Source organism: Montipora capricornis, chromosome 14 (genome assembly GCF_036669925.1).
Source record: "Montipora capricornis isolate CH-2021 chromosome 14, ASM3666992v2, whole genome shotgun sequence".
NCBI lineage: Eukaryota > Metazoa > Cnidaria > Anthozoa > Scleractinia > Acroporidae > Montipora > Montipora capricornis.
In genome coordinates, this window is record NC_090896.1 from 13,516,182 (window position 1) to 13,533,382 (window position 17,201).

Genomic DNA, 17,201 nt, shown 5'->3' on the forward strand with positions numbered 1-17,201 from the left:
TTGCATCGAACTGTATGAGGTGCGTTACCCGCCAGTTCAGATGGAAATTATACCACATAGTACACTGTTGCTGTTACTGTTACTGCTCCCTTAACGCCGCACGGCGCTGTTGGGGCCCAGCAGATGAAGAAGCTTGACGTACGAGCCCACGCCAGCCGTCGCGGCAGCCGGCAGCCCTGGTAGCCTCAGCGAAGCTGAGGCCCGTCCACTCAGTAATGTTGTCACTCCACTTCTTTCTAGGTCGTCCTCTGCTTGTGCCACCTCTGACTGTGCCCTGAAGGCACGTCTTGGCCAGGCCGTCACTACGTGTGGTGTGATCAAACCACTTCAATTTCCTGGTCTTCACAATCTCAAGAAGTTCTTGATGATGTTCAATTTTGGCAGTGAACATCGCTCTAACACTGTCATTAGATATTCTTTGCCTGTAATCGATTCCTAGCAGTTGTCAGAGACATCTCATCTCAGAAGAAGCTACCCTTTTCTCTAGGTAGGCGTCGAGGGTCCAGTATTCACAGGCATACAGAAAAACAGAAATGACCATTGATCGTAAAAGTCTTATTTTTGAAGATAGAGAAATACATTTATCATCCCAAACAACTTTGAGTTTTGAAAGAGAACTTTGTGCTTTGGCCATTCTGGAGAGGATTTCAGATTTGGAACCATTATCAGTCACTAGAGCGCCAAGATATATAAACTGATTCACATGTTGCAGAGAACTGCCATTGACTATGATGTCATTTTGAACCTCGTTTGCATGGGTATTTGACATGATTTTTGTGTTCTCAGCACTTATTTCCATACCAAAAGCAGAACAGCTCTGATTAAGTCTTCTGATTAGTTCAGCGAGTTCAGCTTCTGAACCAACGAGGCCATCAATATCATCTGCGAAGCGCAAATTGCTGACAGTCCTGCCACCAATGCTAACTGTTGATTCATGGCCTTCAAGAGCATCTGTCATGATTCGTTCGAGAAAGATATTGAAGAGTGTTGGGGATAGTAGGCAGCCTTGACGAACCCCTACTGTGGTGCGAGACCATTCTCCAATTTCACCTTCCAGATAGACTGAACTGGTGGCCTGGTTGTAGAGTTCTCCAATAAGTGAAATCAAGGTCTTGTTGATGTTATACTTATTCAACGTAGCCCACAGCGCTTGATGCCATACCCTGTCAAACGCCTTCTTGAAATCAATAAATACATGATGAAGCTCTTGTTGATGTTCTTGGTACTTCTCAATGATGGATCTGAGATTAAAGATTTGTTCAACAGTACTTCTGCCTTTCATAAAGCCGGCTTGTTCCTCGGCAATTATTTCTTTTGCTTGGTGCTTCAGGCGGTTCAAAATGACTCTGAGAAGAACCTTGCTTGGGTGGCTGATTAAGCTTAAGGTACGGTAATTGTTGCACAGTTTGAGATCACCTTTCTTGGGGAGTGTAATAACAAGAGATCGTGTCCAGTTTTGTGGCCATTTAACACTTTTCCATATTTGGTTACAGATGTTTAGAAGAGCTGTCGTCATATGCTCACCGCCTGCTTGAATCAATTCTCCTGGGATGTTATCAACGCCTGGTGACTTCCCTTTCTTCAACATTTTTACAGCTTCTTCAATTTCCGATTTCAATATGAGGTCTTCTGAGTCGTCGCTTTGGCTTTCTGGTGTGTCTAAGACTCTGGCGTCGCCCTCAGCTCGTAGTTGTACAGTTCTGAGCAGTACTCGGTCCACCTTTCTAGGATTTTACTTCTCTCAATGATGGTTTCACCTTTCGTAGCGTTGATGGGGGTGACGTTGCTTTGCTTTGGCTTTGTTAATGTTTTAACAGTATCATAAGCTTTCTTGCTATTGTTCTTCCTCTCGTTGGTTTCGATATCTTCTCTCTGTTCTTGAATCTACTTTTCTTTCGCTTTACCCATTTCTTTCTTTACAAGTTTGTCCCTCTTGCTGTATTCTTTCTTGGCTTGAGGACAACTTTTCTTTTTCTGTTTAAGATCTCTTCTTTTATCACACAGACTTAGCACTTCAGATGTCACCAAGGCTTTCTTCTTTGTTGTCTTTTTTCCTAGAATTTCATTAGCTGTCTCAATAGTTGCTTTCTCAAATGTCTCAATATTACTTTCTAGATCTGAATCATTGTCAAAAAGAAGCAAAGGGCCGAATTTTTCCGCCGATTGATGCTCTAAACTGGTCAGCTACAAGGGGGTCCTGAAGTTTTTCAAGGTCGAACTTAAGTCTTGTGTATTGGGGCTTGGCCATTCTCCTCAGCTTCAACCTGAAAGTCGTCAAAACAAGGTCATGAGGGCTTGCAACGTCGGGCCTTGGGAACGACCTGGTTTCTCTCGGTGTACACACTGGACTTGAATCTATTTGGGACTAATATGTAGTCTATCTGACCATGGTTCACGCCGTTAGGATGATGCCAAGTCATAGTTCTGGACTTTTTGTGCTTGCCGAGGGTGTTTGCGATGACAAGATCGTTGTAATTTGCGAACTCAAGGAGCCGCAGACCTCTGTCGTTGGTTGTAACGTTGCAGTGGGGCCCCTGTTGTTTAGGCCAGTCTTTTGCAGTGTCTTTTCCAACTCTTGCATTGAAATCGCCGATGATGATCTTGATGTTTTTTTTCTGTGCTTTGTCAAAATTCTCTTGGATATCTTGGTAGAAGATTTCGATATCTTCATCACTGTAGTCTGAGGTAGGGGCGTACGCCTGAAAGAGAGTGATGTTGAAAGGAGATGCTTTGATGCGAATAGAAATTAATCTACTTGAAATAAAATTGCAGCCTATAACAGATTTGGCAGTGTCTCTGTGGACTAAAAAGCCCATCCCGTGTTCATGTTTATCATCTCTACCACAGTAGAACAGCTTATGACCGTCGTCGTCGCTATTGATTTCGCCAAGTGCCTTCCTTCGGACTTCACTGAGGTTGATGACTTGTAATGCTTTAATTCATGACACAGTTCATCAAGTCTTCCATCTCTCCATAGAGTTTCCACATTCCATGTTCCAAAAGTAATTTTGTCCTTTGAACGAAACGGTCGGTAATCCTTTCACCGGTGTTCGACTTTTCGCCCGTGTTCCGGTGGATAACAGCGGTCGCGGAGCTTGTTTGACCGGTCGTCCTCCGAGCCGGTATGGGCTTTCTTGTTTGACGCTTCATCATTGGGTTTCTTGGAAAATAAGACTGGCGGCCTCCATACTTCTCCAGAATGTTATGCACAGCCGTACTTTGCAACAAACAAAGCGCCTCGCACCTGTGCATTTAGCCTTTGACTGTTTGACAGTTCATCCGCCCTGGCCGAAGACGACGACGCGTCGCGATGCTCTCCTCCGTCGATCGCCCAACAGTGCAATACAGACACTGCCCCCTCCCACTGCCTTAGCCCCCTAGGTGCAGGGGTTTCCAGGGTGCGGCGCGTGGAGCCGGCAGCGGAGAGAATTAGGCTCATCTGGTGGGGCGAGCCAGGCTACCTCATAGTACACTATAACAACTAAATTAACTGCATGGTTAAATCTACTTTACAAGTTACATCGAACTGTATGAGGTGCGCCACCCGCCAGTTCAGATGGAAATTATACTACATAGTACAGTAGTGCACTATAACGACTAAATTAACTGAATGGTTAGATCTACTTTTCAAGTTACATCGAACTGTATGAGGTGCGCCACCCGCCAGTTCAGACGGAAATTATACTACATTGTACACTATAACAACTAAATTAACTGCATGGTTAGATCTACTTTACAAGTTACATCGAACTGTATGAGGTGCGCCACCCGCCAGTTCAGATGGAAATTATACTACACAGTACACTATAACAACAAATTAACTGCATGGTTAGATCTAATTTAGTACAAGTTGCATCGAACTGTATGAGGTGCGTTACCCGCCAGTTCAGATGGAAATTATACCACATAGTACACTATAACAACTAAATTAACTGCATAGTTAGAAATTACCTGTTCAAGTTACATCGAACTGTATGAGGCGTGCCTACCGCCAGTTCAGATGGAAATTATACTACATAGTACACTACAACAACTAAATTAACTGCATGGTTAGATCTACTTTACAAGTTACATCGAACTGTGTGAGGTGCATTACCCGGAAGTTCAGATGGAAATGACATTTGTATACTACATAGAACACTATAACAACTAAATTAACTGCATGGTTAAATCTACTTTACAAGTTACATCGAACTGTATGAGGTGCGCCACCAGCCAGTTCAGATGGAGATTATACTATACAGAACCAAAAGAAAGACAAAAACAGGGAATAAAATGGCTAGTTTGAGCTCCAAAACCAAAAAAACTAGTCACGTTTTCCTTACAACGCAAAAACGCCGTCTCACACAGATGAGGGCAACTTCCGGTGACGTCTTGAAATCTTGAGGTCCCTAACAGTAGCATGAGGAGGAACGTGACTGCACGAACGATAAGAAAATAATCGTACCTTTTCAGCAAGCAAGATACAGTTCTTTTCTATACCTCTTGCATCCGTTCCATTCTGACCTACGCATCCCCAGTATTTTTCTATGCTCTTCCAGAGTACCTCAAGAATGAACTAGAACGTATTCAGAAAAGGGCTCTTAGAATTATTTGCCCTGGACATTGTTATAATGACGCAATGGAACTTGCGAACATTGTTCCAATTAGTGATTACATCTTAGAGATTTGTAAGCAAACCTTTGATAGGATAATTAACGATTCTGGTCATCGATTACACAGTCTAGTCCAACAACGTGGACCCTCACAATACGCTCTTAGGCGCACCAGGCGTTTTTCGGTTCCGAAATGCAAGACGGAAAGATGCATGAATAGTTTTATCATTAGATCATCTATTAATTATTTATAATGTTTTATATTATTACTATTTTATTAGAATTAATCATTATTATATTTTAACGTATTTATAGATTTTAAAAATATGCAATTCAGCTTGTAAGCTGGAATATATTTTTATAATAAACTATCTATCTCTATCTATCTCAGCAATTTCAAGGCTTGAAATTCCTTCCAATGAACACAAATCCTTGTCTTTATCCTTTCCGATGTATTTAGTGTTAATTTTTGGTTGAAAACCTTAAAAAAAGCCGCTCCGCAACCGAAACAAAATTTTGCCCTCGTGGGGCTTCAAATGCCCCGAAGTGAAATGCCCTACAAGTAGGCGTACATAGAAGCTACAAAGATCGAGACGAGACTTTCAGGGAAACTGGGGCCATATTTACGCAGTAAACACGCCAAATTCACAGCGATCGGTGAAAATGGCGGCCTTCTACGAATCCTTCCATAATGGTACAAGAGTGCATCAATTTGGGAGCTTGTGAAGAGTTTTAAAATATGATCGTGAAACAACTACGTCACTCAACTGTGCCTTGTATGCCATAATATGTCATTAATATTCAGTGTTTATATCGATTACGTGGCCAAACTCTATCTTACACGACGTTTTTTAAGGAGTTTTATATCTCCAGGGCTTTATCTGCTTCAAGAAAAAAAGTGTTTTTGTTACTTGCTTTAACCCCCGGAACTCAGGCGCACGAAGCGCCCCAGCGCAGGGTGGAAAGATTATTAGTCAGAAAATTGTTGTGAAAGAGATTGCTATGCGTCTAATTTCAGTTTTTGGTGTTGATTAAAATTTTTGGTTATCGTTTGCAAGGATTGTTTGTTTACTGCTGTCAGCTCGGAGCTGTTTTCTCACTGTAAACTGCACAAGTATACTAATGACGATTAATTTTGTACAGAAGCATAATTATTTCCATATACACTGTATTTCTGGGGTTAGAAACGGGTGCTCCGCTTTTAGGCTTGGCTAAATCAATGTGTTATTATGAGGGAACTGGGAAGAAACTTCGTTTGAGTGATGGCCTTTAAAATTCTCGTCAGCAGTTCCTGTGGCTCTTCGAAACAAGTGCTTAAAAAGCTAGGACCAAATGGCTGACACCAAACCAAGACAACTAGAGCAAACCACCCAGGCAAGCCCCATACACTTACAGAGACCAAATCAAAACTGGTAAAGCATAAGGCGTCGAAATTGAACACACGAGTACATGTCAAAACCACTGTCATATCCAAGAACCCGCCTTGGTGTGTTATAGCCGCAGTGTTAGGGATACCTGATTATGATGGCCATTACAACCAGCCTGGTAGCCATAAGTAAGAGGACCAGCTATCCTGAAGTTTCAAGGACGGAGCGGGAGTGAAATGCATTCCAACCGACAAGAGACAGAGACAAGCTGAAGACCATTTTCGCCACGCGAGGTCATCAAAGCCGCTTAGATAATGTCGACAGACCATCTTAAAGTCTTTGCGAGGGAAGACGGACTCCAACACCACTGTTTCACATCAGAACACCTGTTAACGGAAAAGCAAAACTATTATGAGACAGCTCAACAAGTCAGGGTATCTTTCCTTTTTACAGGGCGAAGAGAGCAAAACCTCCATTCAGGACTAACTGAAACACTATCTTTCAACACCACATCCTGACCCTGCCCGCGAGTTACCACTCTACGAAGTTCTAATGGAAAGACAAGTAAGGATCTTCCTTGCCTGTCAACTGAGATGGAACAATTGTTACGGTCATCAACACAAGGGGTGAATCGTGATATAAGGAACTGTAGCGGGTTGCGCTACTGACCCGCCACCCTCTAAGGTACAGAATAAAGACCTTTGAGCATTATGGGTAATAGAAGACTATGAGGCTGTTGTTTGCCAACTTTGTTTCCGCGTTGTGACTCGTTGTTTAACGGGAAAGCCCGCTCATTTGCTGCACATGTCCTAAAGCAATGAAACTCTTAAGTTTCATCGCTCTTTAAAAGTATTAGCAATGGATTTTCGTGGTGGTCGGAGAAATTGAGCTAGGGAAAGGCAGAAAACTACTCTTTGATTTTTGCGTAACTTTACGAAACACGCACGATGGAGACCGAGGCCTGGGATCTTCAGATGCAGATACAGAGCTATCTATGCCAGTTACGAATTAACGATCTGGAGCAGATTGCTAAGGCTGTTGGATTCAGTGATGATGACATGAAGGAGACATCTAGGAAAAGGGTTGTTTCACTAATCGAAGAAAAGTTAGAAGAGAAGTTGAAGGAAACGAAAGAGGAGGAGAGAGAATACTTGGAGGACTTTCCTTCACAAATTACGGAGCATGACCACATCTGCCCTACGTTGGAATGAGTGGAAATCAAATTACAGGTCGGGTAGCCTGAGTTGCCATCGGAAAAGGGTAGCTGAGAGACAGGAAGTAGCCCCACCCAAAGATAGCTTCAGTATGTCCCACAAGTGTACTAGTTGTCAGAACACTGCAGTTGATGGCCAAGATTTTAAGCATTGTTCGCGGTGTAAGGTACTACTATATTGTGGACAAATTGTCAGAAACAGCACTGGACGGACCACAAGAATCTATGTCAGGCAATTCAACGGTTAGAAACACAGGAAACCTCACTACTAGTACGTGGGGATTGTTATGTATTCACCAGTCATTTAACACCTAAGCAGCAATTAACAGTTACCAAGCTTGTTGGAAAAAAGTGCAAAGTATTTTGTGTCTTGAGTGACATACCGGTCGAGGTCCTTTGGGATACGGGGGCGCAAGTGTTGATGGTGTCAAAGTCCTGGCTGGACGAAAATCTGCCATCATCAGCAGTGAGAAGTCGCCAATGGGGGAAGGATGCCATTCATAGATTGGGTAGAAGTACAATTCGAGCTTGCCTCTGATACTCAACTAACCACTAACCAACTAACTAAGACCTCCTGAACAGGGGATGAGTATCTAAATCTCGATCGTTCTATGCCTCCCATATCGTGTGTGTGAGAAAGATGAATGGGGAACTGCGCATGTGAGTCGATTATGGAGAATTGAATCGGAAAACCGTGCCTGACCGACACCCGATTCCAAAGTTTCAAGAGACCTTGGACAACCTTGGACGGATTTTGTGGTTCTGTGTTTAGATCAAGACAAAGCATACCATCAAGGCTTTTTGGGCGAAAAGAGTAGACATTTAACAACATTTATCACGCCCTGGGGACTATGTGAGTGGACACGAATTCCATTTGGATTAAGTAACGCACCAGCCAGTTTTCAACGTAAAATCTACATGCCATACTTAGACGGCGTGATTGTTTACAGTAAAACATTTTAGGAGCATGGCGTCTGCGGAAACACGTGATGAAACTTGTCATCTCGTGAACCAGTTAATTGGTCGGGTGAACATCAGGCGGTCCTACGAAAATGGAAGAGACTGGTTGTTGGAGATGAGGTATTCTTAGACGAAGAAGTGGTCAAACCCTACAGCTTGTCCTTCCAGAGAAATCCCACAGAACGGTATATCAAGAATTACAAGAAGAAATGGGACATCTGGGGGTGGAGCGAGTCGTCCACATTGCGAGAGGTCGCATATGCAAAGAGATATCGAACATTATGTCACATGTGTCTGCAGTTGACTGAAACAGAGGAGACCAAATGTCATACCTAGGGCACCAATGGAAAACATTTATTCGAGTGCACCCTTTGAGCTGGTATCACTAGATTTTGTCCATTTAGAAAAGAGTACTGGGGATATGAGTATATTTTGGTCATAGTAGATCATTTTACACGGTTCGCTTAAGCTTACGCCACGACCAATAAGTCAGCGCGAACAGCAGCCAACAAAATGTAAAACGATTTTTTACTGCGAATTAGTTTTCCTGCCCGAATATTGCACGATCAGGGGGAAAATTCGAAAATCAGCTCTTCCATGGACTCCAGGAATGTTGTGGAATAGTTCGATCCAGGAATACCCTTTACCATCCCCGGGCAAACGGGAAAACTGATAGGCGCAACCATGTTGCGAACTTTGCCGGAAAATAAGAAAGCTACTTGGAAGGACAGTTTCAAGAAATTCATTCATGCGTACAATTGCATTCGTTATGAGGCAACGGGATTTTCTCCATCTTTCAAATTGTTCGGTCGGTTACCAAGACTACCAATTGATCTGATCTTTGGTATCAAGGATGTTGAAACTACCAAGCATACGTCAAGGAGAGGTAAGCAACAATGACGGAAGCATACAAGTTGGCTGCAAGTAGATCTCTGTCTTCTGGTGTCAAGGGAAAGAAGCAATATGACCGCAAGGGTAACAGTCCAGTTCTTCAGCAAAGCGATAGGGTCCTACTACGAAATTTACGAGAGGGAGGGGGTCCTGGTAGGCTACGGTCTTATTGGGAGAGTACAATCTATCGATGCGTTAAGCGTAAAGGAGAAAGAAGCCCATTCTACAAAGTAGAGCCGGAATCGGGAGAGGGATCGCCCTGTGTGGTTCATCGAATACTTCTTCTGGATTGCAATTACCTTCCTTTTGAGGGGAACAACACGACAACCAAGAAACCACGATCATCGACTTTGGAGTCCATTCCAGAAAACAATTCTGATGGGGAGTCGGAAGGGATGCTGGCCTTTATCCCAGTAGTACCTGACACTAACTCAAACAACACGGCTGCAGGGCCTGGACCAGATCCTGAATGCACCCTAACATCAAATAGTCCGAGTAAACCACAGCAATGTCAGGAACTAACAGAACTAGAGAATGAGCCACCCTCTGAAGAGGAAATGACAGAATACTCTGGGGATGGAAGACCAACAATGCAGCGCAGAGCTCCAGTGCTATTTACGTATGACACGTTAGGACCTCCAAGTGAGTACTACCCAGCAAACTACACTGCTGGAGTGGCGCTGGTCACAGTCCCAATTTTACCTGGACAGTAGAAGGAATATACAATGCGTGGGTCAACGGCATGGGACCAGTTGTTTATCCAGTGTGTTGCCAAATAGGTGGAACGTATCCATGTGGTATCAGTTAAAAGATCTTTTAGACAACTCGTTTCCGTTGTATTATCTCATGTGGAGTTAAATTGTTATTGTGTGGACAGAGTAGTAATTGTTACGTATCGTCAAAGCAAAGTGAAACGTTTGACAGTGGAAAGTTTTTGGAACTTCGAACTTTGATTATACTGAAGACGGTCGCATATACGAGATTGCTGTACTTAGGACTAGCGGTTAGGGCTTGATCACCCCTTCCATTAGTGAATAAGTATCAATAGTTGTTTAACTTGAAACCTTGCTCACCTGTCTCGGCACCGGGTAACAGTACACGACATGTAAAGGAAACAATTTAAATGTCGTGGACAATGCCGTACTGAAACAAGACCAACAATGCATTTTACATCATAACTCAGGATATTGATGATTCAGGCGTAGTAGCCTGCGTGTCAAGCAGTGGGACTACACCTGCAACAATCCACACAAATGGAAGCAACCGAGAAGCAAGTAGACCGGCCGAGAAACCCACTGCTAACGAGGAACAGGCACCACTCCTTGTATGCAGACCATAGAGCGTCAGACAGCGGCCGCTCTATTTGTAAGACTAGGTTAAAATATAAACTGCGTTCCATAATATTTATATCTATTGGGTTCACGTTGAAGAAAGGATATTTGCATGCCTGAGTATTAAGCAGTAGATTTATTAAAAAGAGACGCTTTCTATTGAAAAGTTAAGTGAGGTAACATCCAGTCCATACTAGGCCTTAGGTCTCATGGCTTGCGAGAATGTGTTATGTAAGTTTTAAAGATGAGATTTGTGCTGTTATTCTACAGGTTTCCCTCTTCGGGGAGTACGCGTCGTTTCAGATGTAACTGCCTCCGCGCTAAGAGTTCACTGTGTCTCTATTTTTCAGATACGCATGTCCGTCTAAGTGGTCATACCTCGTCTCACGCTGGTCGGGTTGAAGTGTTTTCCAATGGAATCTGGGGAAGGGTATCCAGTTACTACTATGGGCGGTCTCGGTGGCGAAAAAAGGAAGCTACAGTTGTTTGCCGACAGTTAGGCTTCCCAGGAGTCATTACTGCTTTTAGCCATTCAGCTTTTGGAGAAGATTCAGGACCGGTTGTGATGTCTGAGGTACAATGCGTTGGTACAGAAAAGACCTTACAGCAATGTCAGTATGATGACATGGTTAACAGCTACCTTGAGGGAGGCCGTCATGGAGTGGGAGTAGTCTGCAAGACCCCTTATTTTCATTCTGGTGCTATTGGTGAGTGGTTTATGATCATAAAGGTTCACTTGCTTGTTGCTTAATCTGATTGACTTTTCAAACTGGATCCGGTGGTCCACTTACGTACCATATTACCCACCCTTTCATTTTCTCCAGATTGTATTTGCCACTTTACGTTACGTAGTCTAAAATCTCAAGATAGTTATCACGCAATTACTCCCGTCCGCGTTTGATATTTGTCCTGCGATCATTTCCGTCAACAAGAAACTAAAGCGAGCAGAAAAACAAACTCGGTTTGAAGAGTCAAGTGATTCTGTCTTATAAAGATGGTCACAAATCCTGTTCTGGAGAGTACAAAATATTTAGCTGTTCCTATTCGTACGATACACGGAACGCCAATAACTGTCGTCCTCATTACTGCAGATATATATAGACAACCATTACGTTAATTTGGGAACAGAAATCAACACAACTAAGTTGTTAAGTAAAAATGTGGCTCAGCTAGGAATCAAACCTGGGTCTCCAGATTACCGGTCGGATGCCCTAACACATACACTAATGTGGCCTTCAGACGGTCGGGTCCGAAGAGACAAGTCACTACTCCCTGATGGATCGGTGATTGAACCTGGGTCTCCAGATTACCGGTCGGATGCCCTAACCACTTGGCCACTGAACCAACCACACTGGGAACTCATATTTTTACTGTACAATACATACACAATATGGTCTTCTGACGGTCAGGTCCGAAGAGACAATTTCACACATGCCTGCAATCAGGATCACGTCACTACCCCCCGATCGATGGGAGATCGATTTGTTGCCATTGTGGTTGGTTCAGTGGCCTAGTGGTTAAGGCATCCGACTGGTAATCTGGAGACCCAGGTTCGATCACCGATCCATCGGGGAGTAGTGAGTTGTCTCTTCGGACCCGTCTGAAGGCCGCATATTGTATGTGTTCTACAGTAAAAATATGTATATCCAGTGTGGTTGTTTTAGTGGCCTAGCGGTTTATCCCTCCGATGCTTCACTTGAGTAACTGCAGAGCCGACAGTGTGGACCACAGCTATCATGATATGTCAAACAGGATTGAAACCAGCAAAACATGCAGAAAGAAACATTTTTCAAACCGTTTTCTACCCGAACACGTTGACTCTGTAAAAACTACAGTTGATGTAGTATGGCCGTGTGTCAGCGTCGAGCCACAGAAAGTGCGCGAAAAATGAAGCCTCGTTCATGTTTAGGTGAGTTAACTTGAGTTGAGCCTGCAATCCAATCGAAAACCAGTACCAGGTAAGCGGTCAACTTCCAAAAAAAATAGCTGACCTCGGTGAGCTCTAAGCTTGAGTCCGCGATATGGTCACGTGGTACTGGTCAGCGGAAACTTTGTTTTGACGGGTGTCAATTGATCAAAACATGGATGTCCAATATCAAAGATGTATGCTGTAAACTAGTATGATACTGGTCACATTGGCATACATGGAAGGGTGGACGTACGTACGTACGAACGGACGATCGATGACGTCATGGGTAAAAAACCAAAATTTCTCGCATCGATGGGTTACCATATTTTCTTAATCATGGTGCTCCGCGTGCGCGCTAAAAGGCTGACTAAAGTGCGCAACTATAGTTTATTTCAACAAGTTTAATTTCCGGTGACAAAAATAGATAATTTGGGGTACATGTTTTCTGGAAAATATACATGATGACAGAATCGAACGAGGTGTAATTTAATATAAGCTCAACATAGCAAAGTTCAGACTGAGCACCTAATGTTTTATCAGTGGTGTAGTGAAATAGGCCAACTACTTACATCACACTATGTTTGCTTCACGCAAGGTTCATGTCAGTCATATATTGCATAAATTCATTGCATAAATATATATTAAGAACTGACGCATTCTGCGGGGGATTTTCTAGTCGATCGCTCCAGACTTGATGAGGGCCAGCAAGTTTAACCCTTCCACGGTGAAAACGCGCGAAATTCAAAAACTTTCTCAACAAATATTTAAAAAGCAATACATCATGGTGGTTGGTTGGCTGGTTGGCCGCATCGTTCACAGAAATACAGGCAACTGTATTTCAATGATGCTCTCAATGTGACTGCGCGATGCAGTTATGAGCTATGCTGTCAGTCGTTATTTGACTCTGTGGCTGCGTGATGCACCTCGAATCAAATACCCACATTTCACCCTTGCTCACCATAGAGTCTCCAGTAGCTCAGTGGTTAGAGCATTCGTACTAGATCACCTAGGGTCGTGGGTTCGAATCCCGTCTGGGACTCGGATTTTTCCGAGTTCCCAGTGGGTTCATTTGTAACCCCTTGTATTTGATATATGTTAACCAGTGTCTCACATTCGCTCACTTTGGTAGTTGGTTGGCCGCATCATTCACAGAAATACAGGCAACTGTATTTCAATGATGCTCTCAATGTGACTGCGCAATGCAGTTATGAGCTATGCTGTCAGTCGCTATTTGACTCTGTGGCTGTGTCATGCAGCTCAAGTCAAATACCCACATTTTACCCTTGCTCACCCTAGAGTCTCCAGTAGCTCAGTGGTTAGAGCATCCGTACTAGATCACTGAGGGTCGTGGGTTCGAATCCCGTCTGGGACTCGGATTTTTCCGAGTTCCCTGTGGGTTCATTTGTAACACCTTGTATTTGATATATGTTCATCATTTTTAAGCTAAGAAAATAAGCTTTCCAAAAACATATAACTTATTTACAGAAAACTAAAATATTTTACAAAAAAGAAAGTCGAAAGACAAAAAATAAGCTTTCCAAAAACATATAACTTATTTACAGAAAACTAAAATATTTTACAAAAAAGAAAGTCGAAAGACAAAAAAAAGAATAATATAAAAACACTGAAATCAGTTTCCCACTCAAATTTGCCCATTTTAACGTTAATTCCGAATTTTTGAGTGGAAAAGAAAAATCTTCATCGTTTTATTAGCTTTCTTGGACAAAAAAAAAGGCCGAAAACTGACCAGGCACGAATATAGATTAGCGATCAATGTGTAATATAATATCTCGACATAAGTGTCGAATTTGCGACCCGTTGCTACGGCAACGAGACAGATCGCATTACGAATAATTAACCTCTTTTTGCCAAAAAGCACCCAAATAAGCAATTTTTCGACGGAAGATTTATCCCAGGGGATAAAACAATTCGCTGCTCATGTAATCAAGGTAAATATGTTGGAGCGAACATGAGGTGATGTTATGCACATTTATCACTTCGAAAATAATCTTACCTTTTCAGCGATTTTAAGGTTTGAAATTTCATTTAATGAACCAAAATCATTTTCCTTTATCCTTTCCGAAGCCTGCAGTGTAATTTTTTGGCTGAAAAACGTCAGTAAAACCGCTTCTCGATAACAGTGCTGCAAAATGACTGCGCATGTGCAAGATGGCATGACAAAAAGAGCAAATTTCAGCTCCAACGTGATGATGTGAGGTTCTGCTGCCGTTTTATTTTCTTTTGGCACCAAACCGTGAATATTTCCTTCTTCTGCCCTCGCAAATTATAATTTGACCTCTGCAAGGTTTATATATATCGACGAATAAGTTAAAACTTGTGTATATCATGCGTGGTCGGCGCAAAAATATCGATCGAATCCAAGCGTTCTTCCCAAATCAAAGATCTTTCACGAAGGGTATTGTTTTGCGGTCTATTTTACATCGTTTTATGTGCTTTCCCTTTCCAAGAGGCTTCTTTTATCTTCGTTCGGTTATGTTTTAGACTGAGGCACTCGCCTTCCTCTAATGTTTCCCGGGACCTTTTCCCAGATTCTGCGTCATATGTGGGCTGAGTTTGTTGCTACTCTGCGCTGCTCCGACAGGTTTTTACCCGGGTATCCCGGTTTTCCCTTCTCCTCAAAAACCAACATTTGATTTGATTTGTTCTGATTTCAGTGGATTTGTAGTCTCCCCAATTTGTAGAGTATTCGTGCACAGCTAAACAACCTTGAGACTACTTTTAAGAAACCTTCTAGATCTTATCACAAGGGTTGTTCCTACAACTCTGTATCACGTAACAGCAATGTTATGGTACCACACGAAACACCAATTATTGCTTAACAAAATGCGCCCACTGTTGTGACGTCATAGATTAACATGTCAATATGAAAGCTCTCCAAAAACACCCTATATTTCGTCTTTTCTTGCTTATATCTCAAAAATGAACTGGGTGACACCCATTTGAATTGACTCCCTTATTTTTTTTAATTTTTCTGATAGTTCAATCTCAGATTGCCAATTACTATCCTACAATAAAAACGTAGGGGTCACCAAATTCATTTTTGAGATATAAGCAAGTGAAGAGGAAACATCGGATTTTTTTTTGGAGTCCTTTCATGTTGCCATGATAACATATTGCGTCACAATACTGGGCGCATTTTTAATCAATAATTGGTGTTTCACGTGGTACCATAACATTCCTGTTACGTGATACAGTATAGTAGTTAAACCTTGGAATAAGAAGGTCTGTTAATAGAGGTGAAACTGCTTTCAGCCACCTTAAATAAAGTGATTGTTATTATTATTGGACCCGCCGCTGGCCATTCTGTTTTGTAAATATGTAAATTCCCATGATCACGCACGAGGGTATGTGGACCATGTGGTCGGAAAAAAAACCAGAATGTTGTTGTTGCGTTTTAATACGAGTTTAATATTGTTTTAATCAAAATGGACTACTATTCGAGCTGGAAGCTAACTGCGGGCAGCTAAATGATGGCCTGGGAAGGGCTACAAGTATCCCTTTGACATCAACTTACAGTACTATTTGTGGTGGCAACTTAGCTTGGGCCTCTTGTGAACCAAAGTGCGCGTTTTCCATTTATTGCTCTTAACCATCGTTCATGGCACGATGGGCTCCCGTTACTTGAGAGGCGTCAACTCCCTACCCAAGTGGTAGTACCCAAGTAACAACTAAGTATCACTCATTCCAAGCTGAAGAAATAGTAGATTCATTTATTGACGATCTCATAGAGGATCAAGAAACTGTCTTCCGCTTGACCTCTGATAGCTTGCAAACAGACTCAAGCGTAGCTCTTGTGTGAGCACAAGAACAGCAGCGATTACCAATGCTTGAACTCTTCAAGTTCACAGGCAAACCAATCGATTGGCCAAAGTTTATTGAGAGATTTCGTGACCAAATACACAACAAGACGACACTCGCTGATTTAGATAGGATGGCTTACCTATTTCAAAACCTCGATGGTGAGGCTAAGAAAGGGATAGAAAGTCTAGGTGTGACAGGTCATAGCCATGCATCCGCCCTAAAGGCATTGAAACACCAGTTTGCTGGACGGTATCCTTGAGCTTTCGAATGACAGACAAGCCTTGTGTGACTACTTTTACAAAGGGAAAACAGGTACGACGTGTTGTGTGCAGATGGGTCAGTCGACTATACTCCAAACTCCGGAGTATCTCAGCAGAGCAAGTATACTACTACCGCTGCACCTAAGAGTAAGATGGTATGAGCACATAGATGGTCGTGTAAGTCCAACCTGGTCGAGTTTGAAAGATGGTTGCATAAACGAGTTGACACCTTGTTTAACCCCGTGGAGGATTCTATATGCGAGGAATGGAGCAAGAAGCAGAGATCTGCCAAACCAAAACCAAGCATCAAATTACATCCCCTTGCCAGTGGAAAACGATGTCATCACTTATCTGAAGCAAAATCCTTAGTTGCATCCCCTAGCCATGGCGACAGCGCTTCTCACGGAAGTTCGGAGAGAAAGCAATGGTTCGTACAACTCAAAGTAAGGTCAGGCCAACTTTCAAAAAAAGAGGCAGAAAGGAACGCTCAGTAGAATAGGATAAAGTGTGTTGTTTGCCGAGAAAGACATCCTGTTGCGTATTGTCCTGTGTTTAAGTCCAAGCAACTCCAAGAAAGACGAAAAATTGCTTGGGAACAAAATCTGTTTCAGTTACTTAAAGAGAAACCATCAGGCGAAATTCTGTCGCAGTAAAAAAAAACGCTGTTTGAAGGTACATTGTGGTCTACCCCACGACACACTGTTACACGAAGGTCACCAAGCACATTCAAATACTGATTATCCAATGGACACCCACAGTACCACACCCAAGACATCAGTTCCTCCGAAAGAAGTTGCTCGACGTTCCGGGCCTTCCCCAAGTCCATTAACAACGACGGAGAGTAACGTCCACC

At 42.7% G+C, this 17,201-nt stretch overlaps 1 protein-coding gene across 1 annotated transcript in view; it reads left to right on the forward strand.

The window, feature by feature from the left end:
- LOC138032117 (scavenger receptor cysteine-rich domain superfamily protein-like) overlaps window positions 1–17,201 on the forward strand; it is an 85,073-nt gene that overhangs the window by 16,482 nt on the left and 51,390 nt on the right. Inside the window, exon 3 of the mRNA XM_068879711.1 lies at window positions 10,708–11,064. Within this exon, the coding sequence (XP_068735812.1) occupies window positions 10,708–11,064 (357 nt within the window). The remainder of the gene's footprint in view (window positions 1–10,707; window positions 11,065–17,201) is intronic.